The following is a 27,670-nucleotide window of genomic DNA, read 5'->3' as shown; positions in this document are numbered from 1 at the left end:
TTTTAATTGAAAAACCAAATTTTAGGTGAAGTTTCTTTAAAATGTTAACATTCCACAGGTAGATCCAAGATGGCCCTTTTAGGAGCAGCTCATGATTGCTGCTCCCAGTGAAAGCGCAGAAGGTGAGTGGACGCCGGATTTTTAGACATATCTTTATTGCCCACAGACCAGGAGATTCCTAGGTGGAGGAGCCCTACGGGTTGCCAGTGCGGCTGTTTTGGCCGATGAGGCTGTTTTAGCCGACGCGGCAACTCTCTGTACAAAATACACTGGTCTGGTTGTCCTTTTAAGCTGGCCAGGAGATTCCCAGGCAGTGCCGTTGTTTCAGCCGGCGCAGTGGGTCGCCGCACGGGAAATCACACAGATCCCAGCGCCCTTTCAGCAGGTAACTGGAACACCTAGGAGAGAGTCAACCGCTCAACTTAAAAAAAAAAAAAGGCTCTGAGGCAGGGAGCCAGGTGATCAGGCTTGGCAGGTCCCACCCCCACAAAAACAAAAAAAAAACCCAGCAATTGGAAATGCTTGGGGTTGAGAGTTTCATGGCAAGCACAGGTGAACCCAGGACAGTGCAGCTCAGTCGGGGAGAGGCATCTGCCATTACCGAGGCACTCCACCCCTATGGAGGAAGTCCACCATTGCTGAAGCAGCTTGCCGTTGCTGAGGCAACCCGTCATAACAGAGAGAGTCCCCCATTACAGAGGTGGGCCACCATTGCCTAGGCAGTTCTAACCACACCCATATAAACAGGACTACAGGGAAGCTCAACAGCAGCAAGGTGGAGCTCAGCAAAGCCTCTGCAGGCAGACAGTGACTAGGCTGCCTCCTTGCTGGGCAGGGCAGCCCTGAGGGGGGAAAAAAAGGCAGCAGCACAATGGACACTCATAAATAAAGCCCTAACTCCCCAGGACAGAGCACCTTGGGGAAAAAAAGGCAGTTTATGAGTTCTGCTGCAGCAGACTTAAACGTACCTGCCCAGCAGCTCTGAAAGAACAACAGAGTTCACAGCTCAACACTTGAGCTCCTATAAAGAACAGACTGTCGGGCCGGGCGTGGTGGCTCACCCCTGTAATCCCAGCGCTTTGGGAGGCCGAGGAGGGTGGATCACGAGGTCAAGAGATCGAGACCATCCTGGTCAACATGGTGAAACCCTGTCTCTACTAAAAATACAAAAAATTAGCTAGGTATGGTGGCGCGTGCCTGTAATCCCAGCTACTCAGGAGGCTGAGGCAGGAGAATTGCCTGAACCCAGGAGGCGGAGGTTGCGGTGAGCCGAGATTGCGCCATTGCCCATTGCACTCCAGCCTGGGTAAGAAGAGTGAAACTCCGTCTCGAAAAAAAAAAGAACAGACTGTCTCCTCAAGCAGCTCCCTGACCCCCGTATATCCAAATAGTCACCTCACAAAAGACTGATCAGACTGACATTTGGCGGGCATCATTCTGGGACAAAGATAGCAGAAGAAGAAACTGGTAGCAACCCTTACTGTTCTGCAGCTGCTGCAGGTGATCCCCAGGCAAGCAGGGCCTGGAGTGGACCTCAGCAGTCCTACAGCAGAGGTGCCAGACTGTTAGAAGGAAAACTAAGAAACAGAAATAACTTCATCATCAACAACCTGGACGTCCACTCAGAGACCCAATCTAAAAATCAGCAACTACACAGACGAAAGGTGGATAAATCCAAAAAGATGGGAAGAAACCAGTGCAAAAAGGAAGAAAACACCCAAAACCAGAACACCTTTCCTCCTACAAGGGATCACAACTCCTCACCAGCAAGGGAACGAAGCTGGATGGAGAATGAGTGTGATAAAACGACAGAATCAGACTTCAGAAGATGGGTAATGAGAAACTTCTGTGAGCTAAAAGAACATGTTCTAAATCAATGCAAAGAAACTAAGAACCTTGAAAAAAGATTCGAGGAAATGATAACAAGAATGGACAACTTAGGAATATGAGTGAATTGATGGAGCTGAAAAACACAACATGAGAACTTTGCGAAGCATGCACAAGTTTCAACAGCCGAATTGACCAAGCAGAAGAAAGGATATCAGAGGTCGAAGATCAACTCAATGAAATAAAAGGAGAAGGCAAGATTAGAGAAAAAAGTGCAAAAAGGAATGAACAAAGTCTCCAAGAAATGTGGGACTATGTGAAAAGACCTAATCTATGTTTGATAGGTGTACCTGAATGTGATGAAGAGAAAGAATCCAAGCTGGAAAATACTCTTCAGGATATTATCCAGGAAAACATACCCAACCTAGCAAGGCAGACCAATATTCAAGTCCAGGAAATACAGAGAACACCACAAAAATATTCCTCAAGGAGAGCAACCCCAAGGCACATAATTGTCAGATTCACCAGGGTTGAAATGAAGGAGAAAATGCTAAGGGCAGCCAGAGAGAAAGGTCGAGTCACCCACAAAGGGAAGCCCATCAGACTCACAGCAGATCTCTCGGCAGAAACCCTACAAGCCAGAAGAGAGTGGGGGCCAATATTCAACATCCTTAAAGTAAAGAACTTTCAACCCAGAATTTCATATCCAGCCAAACTGAGCTTCATAAGTGAAGGAAAAATAAAATCCTTTGAGAACAAGCAAGTACTCAGAGATTTTGTCACCACCAGGCCTGCTTTATAAGAGCTCCTGAAAGAGGCACTACACATAAAAGGAACAACCAGTACCAGCCATTCCAAAAACATACCAAATGGTAAAGAGCATCAACAAAATGAAGAATCTGCATCAACTAACAGGCAAAACAGCCAGTAGCACCAAAATGGCAGGATCAAATACACACATAACAATATTAACCCTAAATGTAAATGGGCTAAATGCACCAATCAAAAGACACAGACTGGCAAATTGGATAAAAAGCCAAAACCCACCAGTGTGCTGTATCCAGGAAACCCATCTCACATGCAAGGATACACAAAGGCTCAAAATAAAGGGATGGAGGAAGATTTACCAAGCAAATGGAGAACAAAAAAAAAGCAGGAGTTGCAATTCTCGTCTCTGATAATATAGACTTTAAACCAACTTTGTCTCAAAAGAGAAAAAGCAGGACATTACATAATGGTAAAAGGATCGATACCACAAGAAGAGCTAACGATCCTAAATATATATGGACCCAATACAGGAGCACCCAGATATATAAGGCAAGTTCTTAATGACTTACAAAGAGACTAGACTCCCACACAATAATAGTGGGAGACTTTAACACTCCACTGTCAATATTAGACAGATCAACCAGATAGAAAATTAACAAGGATATCCAGGACCTGAACTCAGACCTGGAACAAGCAAACCTGATAGACATTTACAGAACTCTCCACCCCAAGTCCACAGAACATACATTCTTCTCAGCACCACATCACACCTACTCTAAAATTGACCACATAATTGGAAGTAAAGCACTCCTCAGCAAATGCAAAAGAACAGAAATCATAACAAACAGTTTCTCAGACCATAGTGCAATCAAGTTAGAACTCAGAATTAAGAAACTAACTCAGAACCTCACAGCTTCATGGAAACTGAACAACTGGCTCTTGAATGTTGACTGGATAAACAATGAAATGAAGAAGTTCTTCGAAACCAATGAGAACGAAGACACAGCATGTCAGAATCTCTGGGACACATTTAAAGCAGTCTCTAGAGGAAAATATATAGCAATAAGTGCCCACATGAGAAGAGTGGAGAGATCCAAAATTGACACTCTAGTGTCAAAATTGAAAGAGCTAAAGGAGCAAGATCAAAAAAACTCAAAACCTAGCAGAAGACAAGAAATAACTAAGATCAGAGCAGAACTGAAGGAGATAGAGACACAAAATACCCTTCAAAAAGTCAATAAATCCAGGAGCTGGTTTTGTGAAAAGATCAACAAAATAGACAAACCACTAGCCAGATTAATTAAAAAAAAAAAAAAAGAGAATAACCAAATAGATGCAATAAAAAACACAGGGGAAATCACCACAGATCCCACAGAAATTCAAACCATCATCAGAGAATATTACAAACAACTCTATGCACATAAACTAGTAAACCTGGAAGAAATGGATAAAACCCTGGATACTTGCATCCTCCCAAGCCTAAACCAGGAAGAAGTCAAAACTACGAATAGACCAATAACAAGATTTGAAGTTGAGGCAGCAATTAAGGGCCTACCACACAAAAAAAGCCCGGGTCCAGATGGGTTCACAGCCCGAATTCTACCAGACACACAAAGAGGAACTGTTACCATACCTCCTGAAACTATTCCAAATAATCCAAAAAGAGGGAATCCTTCCCAAATCATTTTATGAGACCAACATCATTCTAATACCAAAACCTGGCAGAGACTCAACAAGAAAAGAAAACTTCAGGCCAATATCCATGATGAACATAGATGCAAAAATCTTCAATAAAATACTGGCAAGCCGATTGCAACAGCACATCAAAAAGCTTATCCACCATGATCAAGTAGAATTCATCCCAGGGATGCAAGGCTGGTTCAATATATGCAAGTCTATAAACGTAATTCACCACATAAACAGAAGCAAAAACAAAAACCACATGATTATCTCAATTGATGCAAAGAAGGCCTTTGACAAAATTCAACAGCCCTTTATGCTAAAAACCCTCAATAACCTCGGTATTGACAGAACGTATCTCAAAATAATCAAAGCTATTTATGACAAACCAACAGCCAATATCATACTGAATGGGCAAAAACTGGAAGCATTCCCTTTGAAATCTGGCACTAGACAAGGATGCCCTCTCACACCACTCCTATTCAATATAGTACTGGAAGTTCTAGCCAGAGCAATCAGGCAAGAAAAAGAAATAAAGGGTATTCAAATAGGAAAGGAGGAAGCCAAATTTTCTCTATTTGCAGATGACATAATTGTATATCTAGAAGACCCCATCATCTCAGCCCAAAATCTCCTGAAACTGATAAGCAACTTCAGCAAAGTCTCAGGATATAAAATTGATGTGCAAAAATCACAAGCATTCCTATACACCAATAACAGACTTAAAGAGAGCCAAATCAAGAACAAACTGCCATTCACAATTGCTACAAAGAGAATAAAATACCTAGGAATACAATTAACAAGGAATGTAAAGTACCTCTTCAAGGAGAACTACAAACCACTGCTCAACAAAATAAGAGAGGACACAAACAGATGGAGAAACATTCCATGTTCATGGTTAGGAAGAATCAATATTGTGAGAATAGCCATATTGCCCAAAGTAATCTACAGATTCAATGTTATCCCCATCAATCTACCAATGACCTTCTTCACAGAACTGGAAAAAACTACCTTAAACTTCATATGGAACCAAAAGAGAGTCCACATAGCCAAGTCAATTCTAAGTAAAAAGAACACAGCGAGAGGTATCACATTACCGGACTTCAAACTATATTAGAAGGCTACAGTAATTAAAACAGCCTGGTACTGGTACCAAAACAGAGATATAGACCAATGGAACAGAACAGAGGCATCGGAAGCAACACAACATATCTACAATCATACAATCTTTGATAAACCTGACAAAAACTAGCAATGGGGAAAGGATTCCCTGTTTAATAAATGGTGTTGGGAAAACTGGCTAGCTCTGTGCAGAAAGCAGAAACTGGACCCCTTCCTGACACCTTACACTAAAATTAACTCCAGATGGATTAAAGACTTAAACATAAGACCTGGCACCATAAAACCCTAAAAGAAAATCTCGGTAAAACCATTCAGGACATAGGAGTAGGCAAGGACTTCATGACCAAAACACCAAAAGCATTGGCAACAAAAGCCAAAATAGACAAATGGGACCTAATCAAACTCCACAGCTTCTGCAAGGCAAAAGAAACAGTCATTAGAGAATTGACAACCAACAGAATGGGAAAAAATTTTTGCAGTTTACCCAACTGACAAAGGGCTGATATCCAGAATTTACAAAGAACTAAAACAGATTTACAAGAAAAAAACAAACAAGCTCATTCAAAAGTGGGCAAAGGATATGAACAGACACTTTACAAAAGAAGACATACATGAGGCCAACAAACATATGAAAAAATGCTCATCATCACTGGTTATTAGAGAAATGCAAATCAAAATTACATTGAGATGCCATCTCACTCCAGTCAGAATGGCGATCATTAAAAAATCTGGAGACAACAGATGCTGGAGAGGATGTGGAGAAAAAGGAACACTTTTACACTGTTGGTAGGAGTGCAAATTAGTTCAACCATTGTGGAAGACAGTGTGGCGATTCCTCATGGACCTAGAAATAGAAATTCCATTTGACCCAGCAATCCCATTACTGGGTATATATCCAAAGGACTATAAATCGTTCTACTATAAGGACACATGCACACGAATGTTCATTGCAGCACTGTTTACAATAGCAAAGACCTGGAGTCAACCCAAATGCCCATGGATGATAGAGTGGACAGGGAAAATGCGGCACATATACACCATGGAATATTATGCAGCAATCAAAAACGAGTTTGTGTCCTTTGTAGGGACATGGATGAACCTGGAGAATATCATTCTCAGCAAACTGACACAAGAACAGAAAATGAAATACCGCATGGTCTCACTCATAGGTGGGTGTTGAACAATGAGAACACATGGACACAGGGAGGGGAGCACTACACACTGGGGTCTGTTGGGGGGAATTGGGGAGGGACAGTAGGGGGTGGGGAGTTGGGGAGAGATAGCATGGGGAGAAATGCCAGATACAGGTGAAGGGGAGGAAGGCAGCAAATCATACTGCCACATGTATACCTATGCAACTATCTTGCATGTTCTTCACGTGTACCCCAAAACCTAAAATGCAATAAATAAATAAATAAATAAAATGTTAACATTCCTAAAGTATCTGGGACACTCTGATCTTCCATAATCTGCAGAAATTTCAAACCTCATAGGATGCCCATGATTTTAAAATACTTTATAACCCATATTCCATCCAAATTAACTTAGATACATTAGGTAACTGTACTAAATGGTCCAGCTTATGAATCTAATTGCTCAGCACATTTATGCTGAATTCTAATTTATGAACAATAACTGATTTGGCTTTCTGTGGAGTCATATATCTCTTTTAGCTTTTTAATCTATGAAAGAGGTATCACTGTAACACACTTGGCTTTTTATTCAATGCTTCCGTAAGTTCAAAACAGTTCAGAAAATGACCATTCAATAATTACTACTCAACATAGGGAAAGAATCCAGAAACAAAAGAATAGGCAAATATAGTTTTGATTTTGTTCTATTTAGCTTTCACATTTGTGAATAGGAGTTTCCTTCACTTGAAGGAAAAGTGTCCCTAAAACATCATTTGCTTCCCTTCCAAGGCAGAAAAACACAGAAAGCTGCTTCCATTCAGAACACCTGACCCTAGTCCTATCTTGTTCCTTGCTTTGCCATCCTAAATCTGCTTACCAAGTTTGGTGATTTCTGTTTCTGCTAATGGAACACTCTGTCAGAAAACCTTTTTGTAACAGTAAGCAATAATATGGATTCTTTCTATTCAGTGTAAACTAATCCAAGAAAATAACTGCACAATTCGAGAACCAAAAGAGTCAGGACAACTACTATAATAGGACATTTAACAGGCAACCAAGGGCCAGAGCGTTAACAAATGAAGTCAAAGTCCCACAGCTAGTCAGTAACAGAGGTGGCCTACTTAGCCAGTACAGAGGGAGCTCCAAAAAGACTTATTATTTACATTGTTTCCTAAAGTATGTTTCTGAGAAAAGTAAATTCCAGGATGTTAATAGCTGTTGGGAATAGGGGTAAGGTTCCGAAATAAGACTGAAAGTCGCTAAGTTAAACAAAGTCAACAGATGCGTTTTTGTTTTGTTTTGTTTTTTGCTGCAGGACTTAGAGGGGCCTTTACTATTTACTGTTTTTATGGAAATACAAGGAGACCAAGTCAGTACTGTTTTCCAAACATTTTTAGTCATGCAGTTTTTGTTTAGTTTTTAAAAATACTTTATGGGTGAAATGTTTCATAAAATATATTTTGGGAAATGTAAACGCTAATATATGCAACAAAAATTACTTGAGACTTTTCAGTTTCAGTACATTTCATTCTCTGTTTATGTGTAAGAAACATACACACAAAGCCAGAAACATAAGCCAACACGAACTGGCTCAACAATATGCCAGAAAAATCAAATTCATAGTCTGTAATATAGAATAAGGACTTTTAATACTAGGATGGGTATATATTGGTTGCCTACCATATGATCTACAAAACCAGGAGAATTCAAATGCATTTAACAAGTTTCAGGTCACACAGACTATGCAACATTACTGGAATTCCTGCCTTTAGTTCAGCTGCTTTGGAATTGTAGTCAGCAGAATAGTGATGCAGTCGAGAAAGCACAATAGTCACTGTCAGTAACAAAATGCGGTTTACACAGGAAGAAAAGTCAAGATGCTTTGACTTTGAATGCATGGAAGTGAGAAGGCATGCAAGGTCACAGGACTCAGCACAAACCTGAGAGCTGTCTTTATTCTCTGAGGCCCCCAAATTACAATCTGTGTAAGAGAATCCCTGAATCAGGAAAAAGCAAGATCTTTCCATCTCTGCAAGTCTACTGTAAAACCACAGGAATGAAACAGCTTGTTAGGCTGCCTGTGGAATTTGTTGTCTGTACGCCCACAGGGCTCAGGCAACTGCTGAATAAGTGCATTGGACCTTTCTCCAGGACAAACCTTGGCCCAGTCTAGGTATGTGGTGGCTTCTGCAGCCAGTGGGTTTTCACAAAGTGGGAAAGATAGAACTGTTGGCTGGGGCCCAATACAGACTTTTGACAAGGTGGAGGCCTCTGCAGGAGGATTGCATCAATGAATCCACTCAATATGATAACCTCTGTTCTGCTGAGAAGGCAGCTTCTTCAATGTAGGTGAAACTCAGGACATTTCCTCTGTGTAGGGAAGCATTATCATCTCATTTTTAAAATGTTCATATTATTAAAAAGTAAAGTTTTATTGGAATTTCCTCCCACAAAACTTAAAATGCCCTAATTGCAACTGGTTCTTTTAATATTAGGGAATGCCCAAGAGGGTATCTGAAGAGGCTTTAAAGGTGGGCCATGTAACTTTTGCCATTTTACAGATGGACCGTACAACAGCACAGCAAAACACTGACAACATTCTAATGGTAATTAGGACAAGCGTTCAACGTAGCAATCTGTATAAAGGATGAAATGGTTTCCCTATAACCCACCTCATATCCAACATGTTTTAAATTTAGAGGGTAAGGGAAGAGAGAGCTGAAGGAATCAGTAATATATGAGAGAAAAATATCAAGTAGGAAAGGAAGGCAATAGAGGGAGTATCTTCTCTTTCCACATTACGCACTGCCCTCCAGTGAAAAATTTCAAATCCGTTTTCTCTTTTAGGAATAATATATGAATATTGAAAAAAAGTTAAGCACAAAGATAAATAAGCACTTATAACTCTAGCATCCTTCACTAAAATGTTGGTATATATCCTTCCAGACTTTTTAGTACACCTATATATGCCAGAAATAGGATCATATCTATACATTGTTTTGTAACCTTACATTTTTACTCAATGATATGCTGTGCACATCTTTCTATGTCATAAAAAATAACCCTGGCACTCCATCCGTAAGAGCAATGAAACACCAGGTAAGGAATACGGACTCTGGGGTCAAACAGGTGAGAATTCAAGTCTCATGTTGGCTGCTTTGTAACAATTTGACCCTCAGGAAGCGGTTATTTTCTCTAAGTCTCAATTACTTATTGAAGCAATAGAGAACACAATGATACCTCCTTCACAGGCTGCAACTAGAATTAAATAAAACAATGCATGTAAGGTACTTAGCAAATGCCTGACATGACAGTTCTGTGCTCGATGTTAAGCAGCTGTCATTATTAGTAGTAGTATTCCATTATGATTATATTAGATTTTAGAAAAATTCAATCCACTATTGTTTGGCATTTAGATTACTTCTGATGTTTTAACTTTTTATTTTAAAATCATTATCAACTTACAGGAAGTCGCAAAACAAGTAAAGTCCCACATATCCAATACCCAGTTTCTCCCAGTATTTACATCTTACGTATCTACACTACAATATAAAAATGTAGGAATTGACATTAGTATAATCCACAGATTTTATTCTGATTTTACCATATTTCCATGCACTTTTCTGTTTATGTATGCGTGGGTATGAGTAAATGAAATTTTATCACATGTCCACATTCCTGTAACCAGCACCACAATCAGCATACAGAAGAACTTTGCATCACTACAAGATCCCTTGTGCTACCCCTTTATAATCACATTCCTCTTTTCCTCCATCTCCATAACTATATCATTTCAAAATGTTTATGTAAGTGGAATCCTACTGATATGGTTTGGCTGTGTTGCTACTCAAATCTTATTTTGAATTGTAGCTCTTATAATTCCCATGTGTATGGGAGGGACTCCATGAAAGATAATTGAATCATGGGGGGTGGTTTCTCCCATTCTATTCTTGTGGTAGTGAATAGGTCTCACAAGATCTGATATTTTATAAGGGGTTTCCCTTTTCACTTAGCTTTAATTCTCTCTTGCCTGCCACCATGTAAGACGTGACTTTTGTCTTCCACCATGATTGTGAAGCCTCCACAGCCACTTGGAACTGTGAGTCCATTAAACCTCTTTTTCTTTATAAATTACCCAGTCTTGGGTATGTCTTTATCAGCAGCATGAAAATGGACTTATATACCAATACTATGTAATGTTTTGAGATTGGCTATTTTCTCCCAGCATCATGTCCTTGAGATCCATCCAAGTTGCTATGTATATCAATAGTTCGTTCCTTGGTATTGCTGAGTAGTATTCCATTGTGTGGATGTACTGCAGTCTGTTTAACCATTCATCTGTTGAAAACCATTTGAGTTTGTTTCCAGTCTTTGGCTAATACAAATAAACTTACTCTGAACACATGTATAGATTTGTGGACATAAATTTTCATTTATCAGGAACAAAGGCTCAGAAATGAGTGTTGGGTTGCATAGTAAGTGCATGTTTAGTTTTATACAACACTGCCAAACCTTTTCCAGAGTGGCTACACCATAGCCACAAACAATGTATGATAGATTAAATGTATGCATTCCCACCAGCATTTGATACTATATTTTCTATTAACTTTAGCTCTTCTAATAGGTGTGTAGTGACATCTCATCACGGCTTTAATTTGCATTTTCTTAATGGCTAATGATGTTGAATACCTATTTCTAATTTTTGATGTGACAATGCAAAAATGGATATCTCTGCTTGGATAAATTTTAAGTTAATTAATTCCTACAATGAATTCTTCAAAGTGGAATTGCTGGATGGGCAGATTTAAAAAAATAGTGGGAACATAATATCAGATTGCCATCTAGAATATTACCAATTCACACTCCCATCAGCATTACATGAATTGCTCAGCCTTTAAAGTACTAACTCTCTCTTTGTCTCCCCAACAAGGTTAAAAAGAAAGTTCTTGCCAATACATTCTCCACTACCAGGGAAATAAAATAAAAATTAGATTTCCCTAAATCTTAATAGAGCAGAAAATGAACCAACTAAGATACTCTAAGGACATCCCACATTTAGACATGCATTTAACATTTTAATCAAACACATTAGGAAGAAAGAAAACTCATTTACCTTTATGGGCAATATGACACAGATCTTCTTGCATTTTAGAAAACTCTGATGAGGTTTCAGAGCCATCAGAATAATTTTTCTCTTCTCCAAAATCTAGTGTTGACAAATTAGGATTGGAGGAGTGTAGTCTTACTGGGCCAGAAAAAGGTTTGGGGACCTGAAGTAACACCAAAGGGAGATATTTATTTTCGGATGCAGATTGCTTAGAATATTTACTTGATTCTAAGACTGAAATATAGTAATAGAAAACACTTTATAGGTAGGTCTTTCTACTGCTTGATAACTTATTTTTAAAAATGAGAACTCCAGACAAAACTTTCCTCAGCAATTTGCTTCTTGTGAACTAAAAATGGGTGAGAAATCACATATTCTTTTAGAAAGCTTAGAAGCATTAAAGCTACAGGTTGAAAATGACAGCTAAAACTGCCCGACTTTCTCATTTATACTCAATTCCTTCTTCTTGGCAATAATCAAAATGGATACGTTTAAAATGCTTTCCTTTGCACCTAGGGCTTCTAAAAAAACAAACGAACTTCATTTGCACATGGAACATTCTTTGCTTTCTAAGTGCTTATCTTCAGTCCATAAAGTACTTTGAACCAGAGTGTACAAGAGTCTATCAGGAGACCTAACCAAAAGCTTGAGTGAAATTTATGCTGATTCTAAAAATGTTACAATTTAATATGCATCAGTTAAGCTGCAAATCTTGGCCTGTGGCTTAGCTGTGCATTGGGAAAGCTCCTAGCACAGTGTATCTTGGATGAGGGATTGGGACTTTGGCGGTAAGAGGCCAAGGAGAATCTGCACAATGTCCTGTGCCCAGAGAATCAGGCCTGCGGGCTTAGAGGAATGAGAATCCATGGAGCACCAGCAGATGTAGGTCAGAGCACACGGCAACTGCAGCACAAGGCACAAACACAAGCAGGAAGAGCACAGGCAGGCTCAACAGCAAAGAAGGGGAAACCAAAGTCCTAGAAATGGCAGCAGTCTTGCAACCTCACATCCTTTCTCCCTTAGAAAATATTCTCTCCCTTGCCCATGATCCACTATGTGCTTATCCTAGCATCCAGATAATCTAAGTGATTCAATTCATCTCTCTACAGAGGGCATTGAGAAGAACAGCTACAGAATATTCACTCATCTATTCTAGCTAAGTCAAGGTAGCTCCCGGCACATGGCATGCAGAGCAGGGCCAACGAAGAAACCAGTCTGTCAGGGGAAGCAATGGTTACCTGCAGCGTTCCTTTAGCATCTTTGCCAATAGCTCTGGACCGCCACCTCCGGTGCGATCTTTTTTCCTTTTTGGGACTTTCAAAAGCTCCACCCTTTGTTTCAAAACAGGAAAGAGAGCACAGACAGTAAAGTCCACCAAACCGATAGGGATAAATGCATAGCAAGGTGACCACCTCCATCCTCTTAATTTTGGCTGAAGCAACTGACCATAGCATCCCACTGTTAGTGAAAGGCTGGGAGGAGAAAGGAAAGCAGAAGAGGGCCAGAATGTCAACAGAAGAGGAGTCAGGCTCACCTGGATGGCATTGATAGCTGGTGCTGAGTATGTCCGATGCAGGACGTCCATGCTTTGCAGGAGCTGGCTCATTTCTACCAGGTAGGTGTGACAGTGCGCCAGGTCTGTGGGGGAAAAGAGGACAGTGCTCACAATGCTCCACTAGCAAGAGGGATCACTGTGCTGTCACCATGCCAGCTACTTTTTCTTATTTAGCTATATTTGATTTTTTTTCATCTGTAATGGTTGGAAATTTTACTTCCTTTTTTACAGGAAAGGCTACAGACTCCAGTGGCTAAGGCCATTAATCTTGAGAACCAGGTTGCCTCAGTTTGAATCTATTTAATGAACTTTGACTATTGAGAAAATTACAAAACTCCATGCCTCAGTTTCTTCATCAGAAAGATGGGGATAATTATACATCTAGATCACAAGAGAGTTGTAAGAATTGAGTTGATATTGCACAGTTCTTAGAAGAATGTCTGGCACCAAAAGTAAGAACTAAATAAATTAGCCATCATCATCATCATCATCATCACCAGTATGTCTAATCCTGTAGTAATACGCTGCCATTATCCACTTGTCAAGACCCAATGCACATTAAATTAATAAAACTAAAATGAAAGTTGTACTGGTCTCTAAGGAAAACTCTGTCAATCATGGACCTGCCTGAGGACCATAACGAGCCTCTGCAGATGGAGCTGAGAGGACGTAAGGGGAACTCTCTGACCAGATTCCAGCTGCTAACTCAAAAGATAGTCCATAATTTGCTGTTCACTGGATGATGAAGGATGTTTCTGTAGAAGAATAGAGGCCCAAATGCTTTAGGCTAGAGGCTCCCACACTTTGATATCATCAGAATCACCTGGAGACCTTCTTAAACCACAGCTCATTGGGCTCCACCCCTAGTTTTTGATTCTGTGCATCTGGGGTGAGCCTGAAAATGTGCATTTCTGATTAAGTTCTCAGGCTGGGTCGATGCTGCTGCTCCAGAGACAAGGCTTCAGGGACTGCTTTGACAAGATGTCACTCAGTAAAGCTCATGAGTCGTATTTATTGGAAGGCCAAAGCCTACATGGTCCCAAGGGTGATACTACCTGTATTCAACAGGAGATAATGCAATTTTCAAGGCTGCCACCCGATATCTTTCTCTAATAGTGGTTCTCGATCATAGCTACACGTTTAAATCAATTGGAGAAATCTTTTAAATAATATATGCCTAAATCCTACCCCTAGACAATTTAATCAGAACACTCCCAATCCCACTATGGATCTTTTTAGTTTTTAGTTCCCTAAGTCAGTCTTAGCTAATTAAGGTTGAGAATGCTGAGCTTCCTTATGGCAAGCACCTTATCAAAATCACTTGGGGAACTTTGGAAAATTAGTGATACCAGGGCCTTACTTCAGACCAATTTAAAGAGATTATTTGAGACAGAGGATTGGAAATGGGTATTCCTGCATTTTAAAAGCTCTCTGGGTGATGCTAATGTGCAGTCAGGGTAGAGAACACCTACATTGTGAAAATCTCCATCTGATCACCCCCTTGCCTCTAGCAAAATGATTCTCAGTCTTGGATGTGTGTCAGACTCTGCCCTTGGAGACTGACTTATAGGCCCACTTGGAAATCAGGCATCAGTATCAGGTATCAATACCCAGGAACAGAAGAAGAAACATGCCTGCATGTACAGCCAGGTGAAGACGTAAAGACCTGCATGAAGAGTGTCTTTTGTTGATGATGGGCGCAACCTTTACAAGCAAAATATAGAAGGGAATGTGGACAAGTGAAGGGGAAAGCCCAAAATGCACCTGAAGTGTAAACATCAAACCATTATCATCTAATGGCCATGACAGAAAGCAGAGGTTTCAAGTCACTCTACCTTTGGAGCATTTTTCCATGTCTTCTGAAGACTGCAACCATAATGGAACTCGTGTCTCACCACCGCAAGAAAACGATAAATTGCTTCCAGTTTGAAATAAATTCTGCTTTGATATACTGCTACGCTGTTCCACAGATGACAAAAGCACATTGTAAATAGAAACAGAGCCCAGCGGGGACATGTTAGGGTAGATGATAGCAGAGTGGGCTAGTCACCAATGGACACCACCTGCCTATAATGAGAAAGAAGCTTCTAGCAAAGCACTAAGATCTCTGGCTATCACCCCAGCTTGGCCATATCATGCTATGATATGGCATGCCTTGAATGGTGGACCTTATTTTCTTCTTTTATCAAATATTAACACCAAACTAATAATATAAATGTTTGGAAATATTTTGCAATCCTGCATGACTATATGCATACTTACTGTAGTTTACAACCAGAAAAAAAAAACCAAACTCAAACCAGTCAGGAGAAAGGTAGTTCATTCAGGGATGCTAAATTCCTCCATGTCAGTCACTGTTCCCCTCAACTAATAGATACTCATCTGGTCTTGGTTCTAACTCAATTGGCAAAGAGACTAATTAAACACAGCCCAAGCCTACCTTGCTTGTCCCTGAAAATCTTTCCTTCCTCAGACTCAGCTCCCAAGATGGTACTCCATGACACAATGCCACCCCGTTCTAAGATTCATTATTGGCAAAACATTCATTACCTTCCTACTTGAAATGGAGTCAAACACTGCAGATGCAGAGTCTGTGATGGTGGACCCTGAGAAAAAGTGGTTAACTTCATGTGGAAACATGGCAATTTCATTCTGACGATACATTCTGTGGTGGCGAAGTTTCGATACCCACTCATCAAAGACGTCTTCTGACTTGACCTATAATGTATTCAATTGAAAAAAGGAAAGAAGAGAATCATTCACTGGAAGGAGCAATTACTCATCAAATTGACGCCACTCCCAAAAATCCTCTTTCAGTTGGCACATAATTTCAATAACCATTCAGTGGCTGATGCCTGTAATCCCAGCACTTTGGAAGGCCAAGGAGGGAGGATCACTTGAACCTAGAAGTTCAAGACCAGCCTGGGCAACATGGTGAAACTCTATCTCTACATAAAATTGTTTTAAAAATTAGCCAGACTTGGTAGTGCATGCCAGTGATCTGAGCTACTCCAGAGGCTGAGGTGGGAGGACCACTTGGGCCTGGGAGGCTGAGGCTGCAGTGAACCAAGATTGAGCCACTACACTCCAGCCTGGGTGGCAGAGAGAAACTTGTCTCAAAAAACTAAATAAGAAAGAAAAGGAATAGAGAAATAGCCTCTTATTGACTCTTTATATTGATGTGGTCTATGGGGATAAGTTTGAGAGGGAAATGCAGGGTAAAAATGAAGGGTAAACATGTATTTTGGCTTTCTATGAGTGAGTCCAACTGTTATGCCATTTTTAAGAAAACAGAACAGTACCAATTATATTAAGCAACAAATAAACTGAAATTTATATTTATCTGCCTCTTAAAGCATTTCCAAGTTCTCTAATCCCAGCTTCTCCATGTCTACTGAAAATACTAGCACCATGTTTCTTTTTAAACTCTTTTATAATTCAGACTTTTCAGATCAATCTTTTCTGAACTGGAATGAATTAGTAAATTCTTCCCAAAATATTTAACTTTATTCATCTCTCCAACAAAGAACACGTTGCTGAGGAGTATATGTGATATGGTTTGGCTGTGCCCCATGTCTCCACCCAAATCTCATCTTGAATTCCATGTGTTGTGGGAGGGACTTGGTCAGTGAGAGGTAAGTGAATCATGGGGGCAGGTCTTTCCCATGGTGTTCTCGTGGTGGTGAGATGAGAACACCATGGGAAAGACCTGATCCAGTTACCTCTGCTGGTATGATAAGGTGGAGTTTCCCTTCACAAGCTCTCTCTCTTCACCTGCTGCCATCCACGGAAGATGGATGACTTGCTCTTCCTTGCCCTCTGCCATGATTGTGAGACCTCCCCAGCCATGTGGACTGTAAGTCCATTAAACCAATTCCCCAGTCTTGGGTATGTCTTTATCAGCAGTGTGAAAACAAACTAATACAATATGTTAATAAATGTGAAGGTTATTTCAATGAACATTTCTCCCACTCTCAGAAATAAAGCACTATACAGCAATATTATTATTTTTCCAACTTTAATTACAATCATACTCACACTTAGCCATTCTCTCCATAAATCAGCAATTATCAATTTCTAATTTCCATGAAGAATACTGTTTGCAACAAATAGTTCTTATGTAAAGATATTTGAAATGTTTATATATATAAAAAGCATCTATATACCATAGACATTTCTTAGAAGTTAATTTTTATGTGTGTGTATGACAGTGTATTGATATTTTCAAAGTAAAAAATGTTAGATACCCATATATTAGGATACTGAGACTTGTGAAGCTGTAATTTAAGATAATCCAAGAGGATGCATGGTAGGGTAACTTCTAAGATGAAAAATTCAGGTCAATCTGTGAAAATCTTTACTAATGTCAGAGATGAGAGCTAGGATATGCACATAAATGCCAGCAATATCACTCATGGAGGAACTGTTAGGTTGACTCTGGTGCTGATTATTAGAAACTGGAAGCACCTGCAGGGGCTTTTAATGTGTCATTTACAGGAAGAAGCAATACAAACACACTCACATCCATTTGTCTCCCCTAATTTATGTTCTTGAAATGTATTTCATTTCCCAGATGTGGTTAAGAGGATTTTACAGGAATCTTGTGTTATCCTTTCCACTGATCTATTCTCAGAGGCCCTTATAAGTCAGTGCCCAAGCACTCATCTTGACTCACTTTTTCATCAGTTAAACAAGGTGGAAGAATAAGAGCACTTTATTAAATTACTGCCCAAGATCCTGTTCCAGCCCCTCAAGTAGGGCCATGGGTGAATAGCCGCTTAATCTCCCTGCTACCCAGGATCCCTCATCTATAAAATAAATGGGACCAAACGGCCCACAATTAAAAACTGCCTGACTCTGAGGCTATTAACTAGAACCCATAGATAACTATATACTTACCTACACTAACAGTCATAGCTGATGTTCAAAAGCATGAACAAGAAACCAAGAAGAACTTAAATCACAGAACTTAAATCACTGCGTTTATCACAATATTAGCATTCAATCTATTTTAAGGTATTCTAATCCTTTAAAACTTATGAATAATTACTTTTATTTTGTTAGCCACAATAGTGGGTAAATAAGAACCTATTAATTCCTGACCACGTCAAAATACAGAACTAAGATTCATTGGAAGTACCTGAAGAAATAACCTAAACTCTTCTAGTGGAGACCAATCACTGAAACAGAATAAAGGATAATATTCTTTCTTAAATTTGTTTTTTCTCCCCCATTCTTTACACTAGTCATTTGCAACCATGGGTGACTTTAACCTCTAGGGAACACCTGGCAATATCTGGAGATATTTTTGGTTTTCATAACTGAAGAAGAATGCTACTGGCATCTAGAGAGAGGGCAGGGGCAGGGATACTGCTCAGCATCCCGGTATACAAAGTCAGCCTTCCATAACAAAGCATTATCCAGCTCACAATGTTAATGGTGCTGAGGCTGAGAAACTCTGCTTTACACCATCTAGATACAGTTAGGCTAGAAAATAGTGAAGATTTGACTGCCTTCCCCATTCAACCAACCACAGGCATGTTAGGTCCACAATGCTCAATCACCACATACATGCCATGGAGAAGACAGGGATACATTAAGACAAGGAGCTCATGATCTCATGCTTTGGTTTTCCTAATCCTCATGCCCCATTCCCAATATCTCAAGTAATCTGCCCACGTAAGAAAACAGTCTTAGTAGTTTCTCAATTAATTTCTAACATTCGGGTACCATCCAACATACACATACAATAGCTAAACTTCCTGAGTTTACACTGGGCTAGGCACTATGCCAAGTTTCCTACATTCAACCCGAAAACAGGAGTGTTACAATAATCTTCATCTTGTTTTAGGTGGAAAAACTGAGACTTTCAGAGATTAAGTAATTTGCCAAAGTTCAATGGCTAGTGAGTTCATTTGTAATTTGCCAAAGTTCATCAAAATCTGAACCAGATCTAGATCTCATGCCTCACGCTTTGACTGTCCCTACCACTTGCAGGAGAGACAGCACAAGAGGGTAAGCAACTTTGAAGTTCTATTTGGGAACCCACACTTTGGGGGAAAAAATCCTGACATTTCACTACAATATGAGATTTTAGTGGAATTCCTATAAAATTTGCCAAAGTTGTAAAACAGGTCTCCATGGCCTAAATGTTACATACGTTTCAGGAACACCTTTTAACCTATGGTAAATGGTTCTTCACTAAAGCTGTCACTGTCTGGATGGAGGTGGTTTGGAAACAAAGTTTTTCATTGTTGACTGCTGTCACAATCACTGTGGGCAGGGTGGTATCTAGGGGATGAGGCGACCAGGATGCTAAACCTTCAAGCAATCTGACAGACAGTCCTGCACAATGACATCTTATTCGAATAGCAACGCTGTCCATGAGAAACACTTTGGTAATGAAGGTCATCTACATGTTGGCTGAATGCCCAAAAGGCATCACCAATAATATAATAACTGACAGTCCTTCCCCAACATAAGTGAACTCTGCACAGCAGGAAGCGGCCTCACCTTCAGATGGTAGATGTGCTCCTCGGTGTCAAGGTCTATGCATTTTGATGATTTCTTTACAGACATCACTGACAGCCCGACGTCAATGCAGCCATGCAGCTTCTCTCTTTCTATCTGAGAGGCACCAAGAAGGCCACTTGAGAACCATGGTGTTAAAAGCAATAGTCACATCCCTGACACACCCCTCCACATCCACTAATAGTAAACACAAACATGGAGACTCATCAAGCACTTAGCGTGAGCCAGGGCTGAGTTATGTGCTGGGCATGCACTGTCTTCTAGAATCTCTGAGGTAGGAAGTATTCTCCCCATTTTACAGATGCAGAAACTGGCATACAGTGGGGTTAAGTAACAAGCAGTTTACACAGCCAGGACGTGAGGAAGCAAAAAAGTAAACACTATGGGCTGACTTCCATAGTAGGGAATTCATCTGTCAACTGCAATGCCTCCCACTGCATTAGTTTCTGGTGTCTAAAGTAATGTTATTAATTAAAAAAAAAAAAAGTGAGAAAAGGAGACTATGAGAGGACAGGAGAGGAAGAAGGGAGGAGAGAAGGACTCCTACAAGGGGCAGAGCAAATGGTCATTCAGAGCCCTCACACACCAACTGCCTGGGATTAATCTGAAAAGGAACTTCTTCACCCAGCGCCTTCTCCCCTGAACCCCTCGGTCACAGTATGAGCAGGAGCAACACTTGTCCTACGTTTTGTTCCTGTTATCTAGCTGCAAGGATGTATTCTCCCACCCAGAGAACTCCTTTGCACAACTCTAAGACCAGAATAGACCTTTGGATGTCCAGAGTTTGTTGGGAGAGCCCCTGCACCTTTACCTGGTAGAGGAACAGAGCCTGTCTGGAACCCAGAGCTAAGACAGAAGTGATTCCTCTCATGGTTTCCAGTTTCAAGAAGAGCCATCCGCAACTATACACGCTCTCATCTCTGAGCTGACAGTTACCCCTTTAGAATTCTCCAGTACACACTGGGCCCACAAAAAGACTTACATCAGCTTGGCTCTTGGCATATTTCAAGATTCCTTTGTCAAGATAGAAGAATCTCTGTGGGGAAGAAAGATTATTAATTAAGACATTCCATTTTGGTACCCCTTCCTTGATCTCAAATTCCAACTACAAATTAAATATCAGTGCCTAAGAACCAGGTGCTGAGTAGGAGGCACTGTGAGTGAAAATAACGGGGAGGCCAAGACCAACCTTACCTTGTGCCAGCCTTTTAAGGGCCATTTCCTCTTTTTCAGCAAAAATCCTTTCTGAACTGATGGCTCCTGGGTGTAATTCATCTCCCCCCTCAGTCCTTCCACCACTTCCCAGCTGTCCTGTTCCAACAAAAGAGTTCATGTTAAATGTCTATCTTTTTGAAAAATAATAAAGTTACAAAGCACTGCATCCTATCAGTAAATTTATTCAAGATGGGGAGGCTGGCTGGGTTTGTTGGGGAGAAGAAATCCAAATTGAATTTCCATACAGTCCCTGGGCTTCATAGATTTAATTCTATAATTTAGTGGCATCAAATTTCAGTTTTTCTAAAGTTCTTTTTTAGAAGGGAATGTTTCTTTTTGTGTTTGAAACTTAATAGGCAGAGCTAAATGTAAAGATTTTCCTGTAAGTTCTATTTTTGTTCACTTTGACATTACCATGCAATTACTGTTTGTTCACAACTAGACTTCAGTCTGAATTTTAACCAAAAGCTACAGGCATCAGGATGGAAGCTGTGTGTGTGTGTGTTGGTGTGTTGTTGAGGGAAGAAGTTGGTTTAAGAATTGGCTGAAAAGTATGAGACAATGCAAATTAGTAAATATGACGACTTGGTAGAAATAATGATTTTGTTGAAAATCAACATCCACAAATTCTAGGTATATAAATGTATTGGAAATCTGGAAGCATCAAAAGTATGTATTTGCAACAAGAATTTTCACTGCCTTTCCCAGAAATTTGTTTTTTCATCTTTTTTATTAAAAAAACTTTCCTTTCTTTGGCCAATTATTACAAATAGTTGTTACTTCTTCCACTATTGGTTATTCAGGTTATTTCAACTAATTGAAAAAGAATTTTAAAAGAAATGAAAAACAAAAACACTAAAAGTTCTGAAAAGTTACTTTTACATATTTAAAAATGCATAAATCATTGCTAGATCACCCCAAAATAAACCAAAAGTGCCGATACATCAGTGACTGGGAGTTTATTTTTATTATTATTTTTTATACTTTTTATTGGGATATAATGTACATGAAATGCACACATATTGAGTATGCCTCAATAAATTTATATATTTATACATATACTCAGTAACTGCCAGCCAGATCAGACAGAAAACATTTCCAACACAGAGTAATTAAGTTTTAACAAGCATGACACTTTGGCCAAGATTTCACCTGGACTAACTTCCTCTGAGTCAAATCTTCAGGCCACAGGCAGGTGGTACAAACAGAAGCCAGAGGCATTGGAAGATGGACAGTGAGTCTGCACCAGCACCAGGGAGCAGGAGGTAGTTAGATTCAAGTCCTGGGACACAAGTAGTCTAATAGGGAGGGCACAGAAATCACATGGGGTCCTGATTTGGCTCTGGCTCAGTTTCTGTGTTGTCCTCAAGTTCAATACATGGGACCCACCTGGTAATGAGAACCCTTTCCTGTGTTAGCAACTGAACTCTTTACATAATGATCATGATGGGCCTGCCTTCTATCTGAAGGCACTTTACTGTGAATCCAGTTAAAGGTATATACCAGAGTTTTAAAATATCACCGTGGGATCCCAAAATCTAGAGTTGTGAAAGAGACTTCTTTAATCGAAAAAAGCAAAGCTTGGGGAAATAAAGCAAAGAAAAAAAATTTTCAGCTTTTAAATTAGAAGATTTTTTTATTTTAGGAAAGTAGCAATGTTGAATGAGATTTCTTCATACGAACTATTAACAATTATTCCAGGCCACTTAATTACACTCTGACAATAAATGCATACTACTAAGTGATGGGAAGTCAGATTTCCCATTACTTAAAAACACACACACACACAAAAACCTTACTTAAATTTATTTTAGCTCAGAAAGACATTCCTCAAAATTTAACACATTTTACCCGTCTAAATGTTAATGTGTTATATCGCACTCAGCACAGAAAGTCAACACCAGAACAAAAGAATGCCAAATTACAGGGTTTATTGCCGGCGACCACAGAGGACTCACGTCTCTCCAACCCATGGCAGAGAAAGAAGAGTGACAAGACCTTTTTATACCCACAAAACCACCTTGGGAGTGGGGGTGAGGAGCGGAGATGGGAATGAAAGCTGTCAATCACCTCCTAGGCTGAGACAAGGGTGAGGGGGCTCCAGACATTCCAAGGGCCAGGGGACTTTTGTCATTCCGATTGCCATCTGTGGTTTACAGAGGTCAAGGTAAACATTAGTTTATACATTATTTGGACAGGTGTGGGGTCCACATAATTTTAGGTTACTTGGCGCCACGATGGAATTATCTGGGGGTGCTTACTTTGGTAAACAAAGGCCAGCAATTCTGGCAGTTACAGATAGGAGAAAGTATGCAGCTTGTCCTCTCTTTGCATTTTGCAAGGTAATCTTAGTAGTTTACAGAAGCCATGGCTAGTAGTCATTGTCAGGAGAATGGAAACAGTTTCCCATTTTAAAATGGCATTGTACTGGTTCTAATTCTAGGCCAGCTGTATCACAAATGAATCTTTAAGGTTGTCAAGTTAAAAATTCCACCTCAAATTTCACCTCCTCCAGTGGAAAATACCATTTCATCCCTAGAGACTCCATAAGTACGCCACCTTATTTTTTCAGAGGTTCACCACTTTCTTATGATAATATGTATATGAGGGTTCATCATCCCTGCTGAACAGCAGGCTCTTTGAGGGCATAAAAGGTCCAGTGTATTTCTGATTTCCCCACAATGCCTAATCTGCTGTCCTGTGGATGGTAAGCATCTAATTAGCAAATAAATAAACTTAGTCTTGGAATAAGTCTGCAAAGAGATTTATCTTCTTGGAATGTCATAAATTAGCATGCATTTGAAGTGTGCCCAGTATCTTTGAATCAAATGACTATTTACAAATTAGATACAATGCAACCACATTTGTGAAAGAGTGGGGTGTGGGTGCTGTTGTCACTGTTAAATAAAAATCCAAGACTTAAAATCTTCTGAAAAGTACTCTAAGTGGATCAAGCCCTTTTGATTTGTTTAAGACTCTCAGGCAAAAGCAACCTGTAGGGCACTAATACTAAACAATCAGGCACATCTGCTCAAAACATTCAATCGTGCACAATGCAAATACCAAAAGGAATCAGATGTTATTGCATCCTTTACAAAACTGAAAAAAAAAAATAGATAAGATCATACCTATAAGTTTAAAGGAAAACAAGAATTAAATCTCAGAACTATTTCAAAAATTCCTGTTAGAACTGGATTGGTCCTCCTCCTGAGGCAGCATGCATTCCTGTCAGTGAGCGATCATGGAGGGCAGGGAAATAAAGTACATCTGTTGGCCCTTCACGTAAACAAACAAACAAAAAAATAAGGGTTGCATTTTTTTTTTCCTACAAAACACTGTTTTCTTCATTTATCTTCCACTTGGGCTCAGAACTTGAAACTGTTACCAGGTTGGAATCCAGATTTGAAGTATTTAAGAAAGTGAAGGCTCTCTTTGTCTGAAAAAGCAGTGCCACCAAGTCCTTTTCCAGACTTGACATCCAAATCCACCGCCCCACCCCATTGCCAACTTCCCTGTCTGTCACCGTCCAGGAGTCACAAGGCCAACATCCAACCTGGTAGTTCTCAGTGAGGTTGCGACTGCTCCCTCAGGGCCACTGTGGAATCCTGGAGCCACTTTTGGGTGTGACAATGATAGGGGGATGCCTCCAGCATGGAATGGCTGTGAGCTAGGAATGTTAGATGTCCTGCAATGCCTCGGACTTGCACCAAGACAAAGCTGTCCCACACCCCAAAGACTTCCCAAAGTGCCATTAGCCATTTCCATAGATGAAATGTGCTTAAAATCACTTGAGCATGGAACAGAACTCTGTTTCACACATACATCAAAGTATTTTTGCATGGTTTTTACACACTCTTCGGATGTAACTGCTGAGTAACTGAAGGAAGACTGTATTTTGTTCTTTCTAAAACTTTACCACATGTCTCCAACTATTTTAGAGAACGATGTTGCTGAATGTCATGCCATCTGAGTTATTAATACCATACACCTGTATCTTCTGCATTTACAGTTGTCACTTTCTATGTATAGGTACATCTTACCACTTCATTATGTCTTATGGTATAGTCATGACTGGGCTTTTACATATGGAAATACATGTTTTAACATTAACCACATTCTTTGAATTTTCCTTTATATTACAGTAAAGCATGATGTTGATGCTTTCAAAATTAGGTATTCAAGGAGGTTACATTAATCATGAATTTCAGGGCTGGGCGTGGTGGCTTACAGCTATAATCCCAGCACTTTGGGAGGCCGAGACAGGTGGATCACGAGGTCAAAAGATCAAGACCATCCTGGCCAACATGATGAAACCCATCTCTACTAAAAACACACAAAAAATTAGCTGGGTATGGTGGCGCGTGCCTGTAGTCCTAGCTACTCCAAAAGCTGAGGCAAGATAATCGCTTGAACCCGGGAGGTGGAGGTTGCAGTGAGCCAAGATCGCACCACTGCACTCCAGGCTGGCAACAGAGCAAGACTCTATCTCAAAATAAAATACAATAAAATAAAATATAATGAATTTCAGTTGGACATAGTGGCTCGTGCCTGTAATCCCAGGATTTGGGGAGGCTGAAGCAGGAGGAATGCTTGAGCCCAGAAGTATAAGGCTACAGAGAGCTATGATCACACCACTGCACTCCAGCCTGGGTGAAAGAGACCTTCTTAAAAAAAGTTATCATTTTTAATATGTACAAAATTATGTATGTAACATATATCATATTTACATATATAAATTATATATATATAAATTTGTACGAGAGTAAATTTTGGAGGAGAGTAAAGCAATCATTAAAATACTGGTCATAATAAAAGGACATTGGTTAAGTAGATGACAGGGTAAGAACCACTAATCAACTTGGCACAAATTTTGTGTACCGTTGTGAGAAAGAATACTAGGCCAGGACACAAGATATGTAAAATCACTTTGAAAACTGTACAGGCTTAATATTTTCTTGTAAGTACGTCCTGCTGGTTCCATCTTTAAAATGAGTATTTTCTACTTCCTTTCCTCTCTATTCCCCAGCCACCACCCTAACCTCGGCTCTCATCCATTCCATTAGCTCCCCACTTGTACTAAAGTCAACAACCATTTATGGGGCCTCATTATGTCCTATTCTTCATGCAATATGAAAATGAGTATGACAAATGGTTGTCTTTATTTCTACTTTGGGGATTTACTTATATTTTGGCCTCCCAGAATCTTCTCTTGATCTTTTCCAACCATGTAAACTCTTTGGGATTTTAGTTAGGCTTCTATCTCCTTCCATGAAATTCCTAAATTATCCAAACCACGTCAGTCACATATTCCTATAAATTGCATTATTATTACTGTCCATTACCAAATAATTTATCATTTAATTAACCTGTAAGGTTTTTTTTCCCTTTCATTTTTACCTCCAGTGCTTTGGTCTTTTCTTCCCAAACTATCACAGTGACCATCTTTTCAACTTGCTTAAAATCCTAGTAAAGTACTAAGTATATATTTAGTAGGAACTAAGAGATTTCCCCTGGTTTATTCATTGTTGGGTTCTCAAACCAAGAAAATAAGCTCTCAAATGAAGTAAATAGCACTGAGTGGCTGGCTTACAAAGACATATTAAGCTGTATCCACAATTCTGTACAGCATGCCATTTAAAACACAAAAGAATGGTGCCTCAGGAAATACTACCCAGCGAAGTCAACTGAAATAATACATAAATATAACAATATAAGTGATAATAATATAAAATAATTGGAGAACACTTTCTGGCTCCATGAAAGAAGGAAACTTTTCTGTCTTGTTCACTACTTAAAATAGTGCATAGAATATATCAATAAATATGTTGAAAGAACTAATAGAGCAATTATAACAGCTAACACTTATTAAGCATCTTCTATGTCAGATAACGTGCTAAACACCATACTTAGAAGATCATGTTTAATTCCTGCACAACCTTTGAGATTAAATTTATTAGTATTCTTTATTTTTTGCATGTGGAAACTGAGGAAGAGAGAATTCGATGACTATGTTATAAAACCAAGTGACAAGGCCACCTGACTGCAGAACTTACATTTTTAATCATCCTGTTACATATTATAGCATACTGGATTTTTACTGTAGTTTAAATATGTAAATTCTGATGAAGAAAAAGCAGTAAATCCCATGGGGTAGAGGAATAGTGGTGGGCCGAGGCCCTGAGACAGTTGGAAGGAGTTAAGAAACAGTGCAGTAAGGATGGAGGCAAGTAAGGCCTTCAACCCTCTCAGAGCCACCGTTTTCCTTATCCTGTAGTCCCACCAAACAGGAAGGGAAATTAGCCTGTGCATTTTAGGCTGCCAAGTCTTCATCATTCGTTTATTTCAAATCTGCCCCATCTACCTCTTAGCCTGGTAAATTCTCATCTAGACCCAAACCTCCTCCCTGGATGACAGTCACCTTGCACTGTCAGCCTCCCTAGCTAGAACACGGGTTCAGGGAGGACAGAGACTGTGTCTTATTATAAACCTACTACCTGGGAAATAGGAGCCAAAATAAATATTTACTGAATGAGTCTGCAAAGCACGAGGGATAACAAAAGAGTCCCCCAGAACCTTCAGGACATGGAATTTTAATAATGTGTGCTGGATTCAAGTGAATTGGTACTCAGGACAGAAAATGAGAGGAATGTTGGTTTCTCTTGGCTAAAGGAACCAGGACTTAAGAGTGACTCCTGCTGTCCTCCATATATCTGGTGACCCAGGAGTAGGGCA

At 39.8% G+C, this 27,670-nt stretch overlaps 1 protein-coding gene across 17 annotated transcripts in view; it reads right to left on the bottom strand.

Annotated features, from left to right (window-relative positions):
- The window catches only part of OSBPL3 (oxysterol binding protein like 3), a 205,982-nt gene that overhangs the window by 65,673 nt on the left and 112,639 nt on the right, over positions 1 to 27,670 (bottom strand). For 13 of the 17 annotated variants that reach the window (XM_054237150.2, XM_078342541.1, XM_054237152.2 and 10 more), the window contains 8 exons: positions 20,918 to 21,034; positions 20,706 to 20,759; positions 19,706 to 19,819; positions 15,743 to 15,910; positions 15,028 to 15,151; positions 13,172 to 13,275; positions 12,876 to 12,968; positions 11,644 to 11,800 (listed from right to left, as the gene is read on the bottom strand). In XM_054237150.2, the coding sequence (XP_054093125.1) occupies positions 11,644 to 11,800; positions 12,876 to 12,968; positions 13,172 to 13,275; positions 15,028 to 15,151; positions 15,743 to 15,910; positions 19,706 to 19,819; positions 20,706 to 20,759; positions 20,918 to 21,034 (931 nt within the window). The remainder of the gene's footprint in view (positions 1 to 11,643; positions 11,801 to 12,875; positions 12,969 to 13,171; positions 13,276 to 15,027; positions 15,152 to 15,742; positions 15,911 to 19,705; positions 19,820 to 20,705; positions 20,760 to 20,917; positions 21,035 to 27,670) is intronic. The other 4 variants (XM_054237155.2, XM_035253608.3, XM_054237157.2 and 1 more) reach the window with 1 other exon arrangement.

Source organism: Callithrix jacchus, chromosome 11 (genome assembly GCF_049354715.1).
Source record: "Callithrix jacchus isolate 240 chromosome 11, calJac240_pri, whole genome shotgun sequence".
In the NCBI taxonomy this organism is placed as follows: Eukaryota; Metazoa; Chordata; class Mammalia; order Primates; family Cebidae; genus Callithrix; species Callithrix jacchus.
This window is presented reverse-complemented; position numbering and strand designations above follow the sequence as displayed.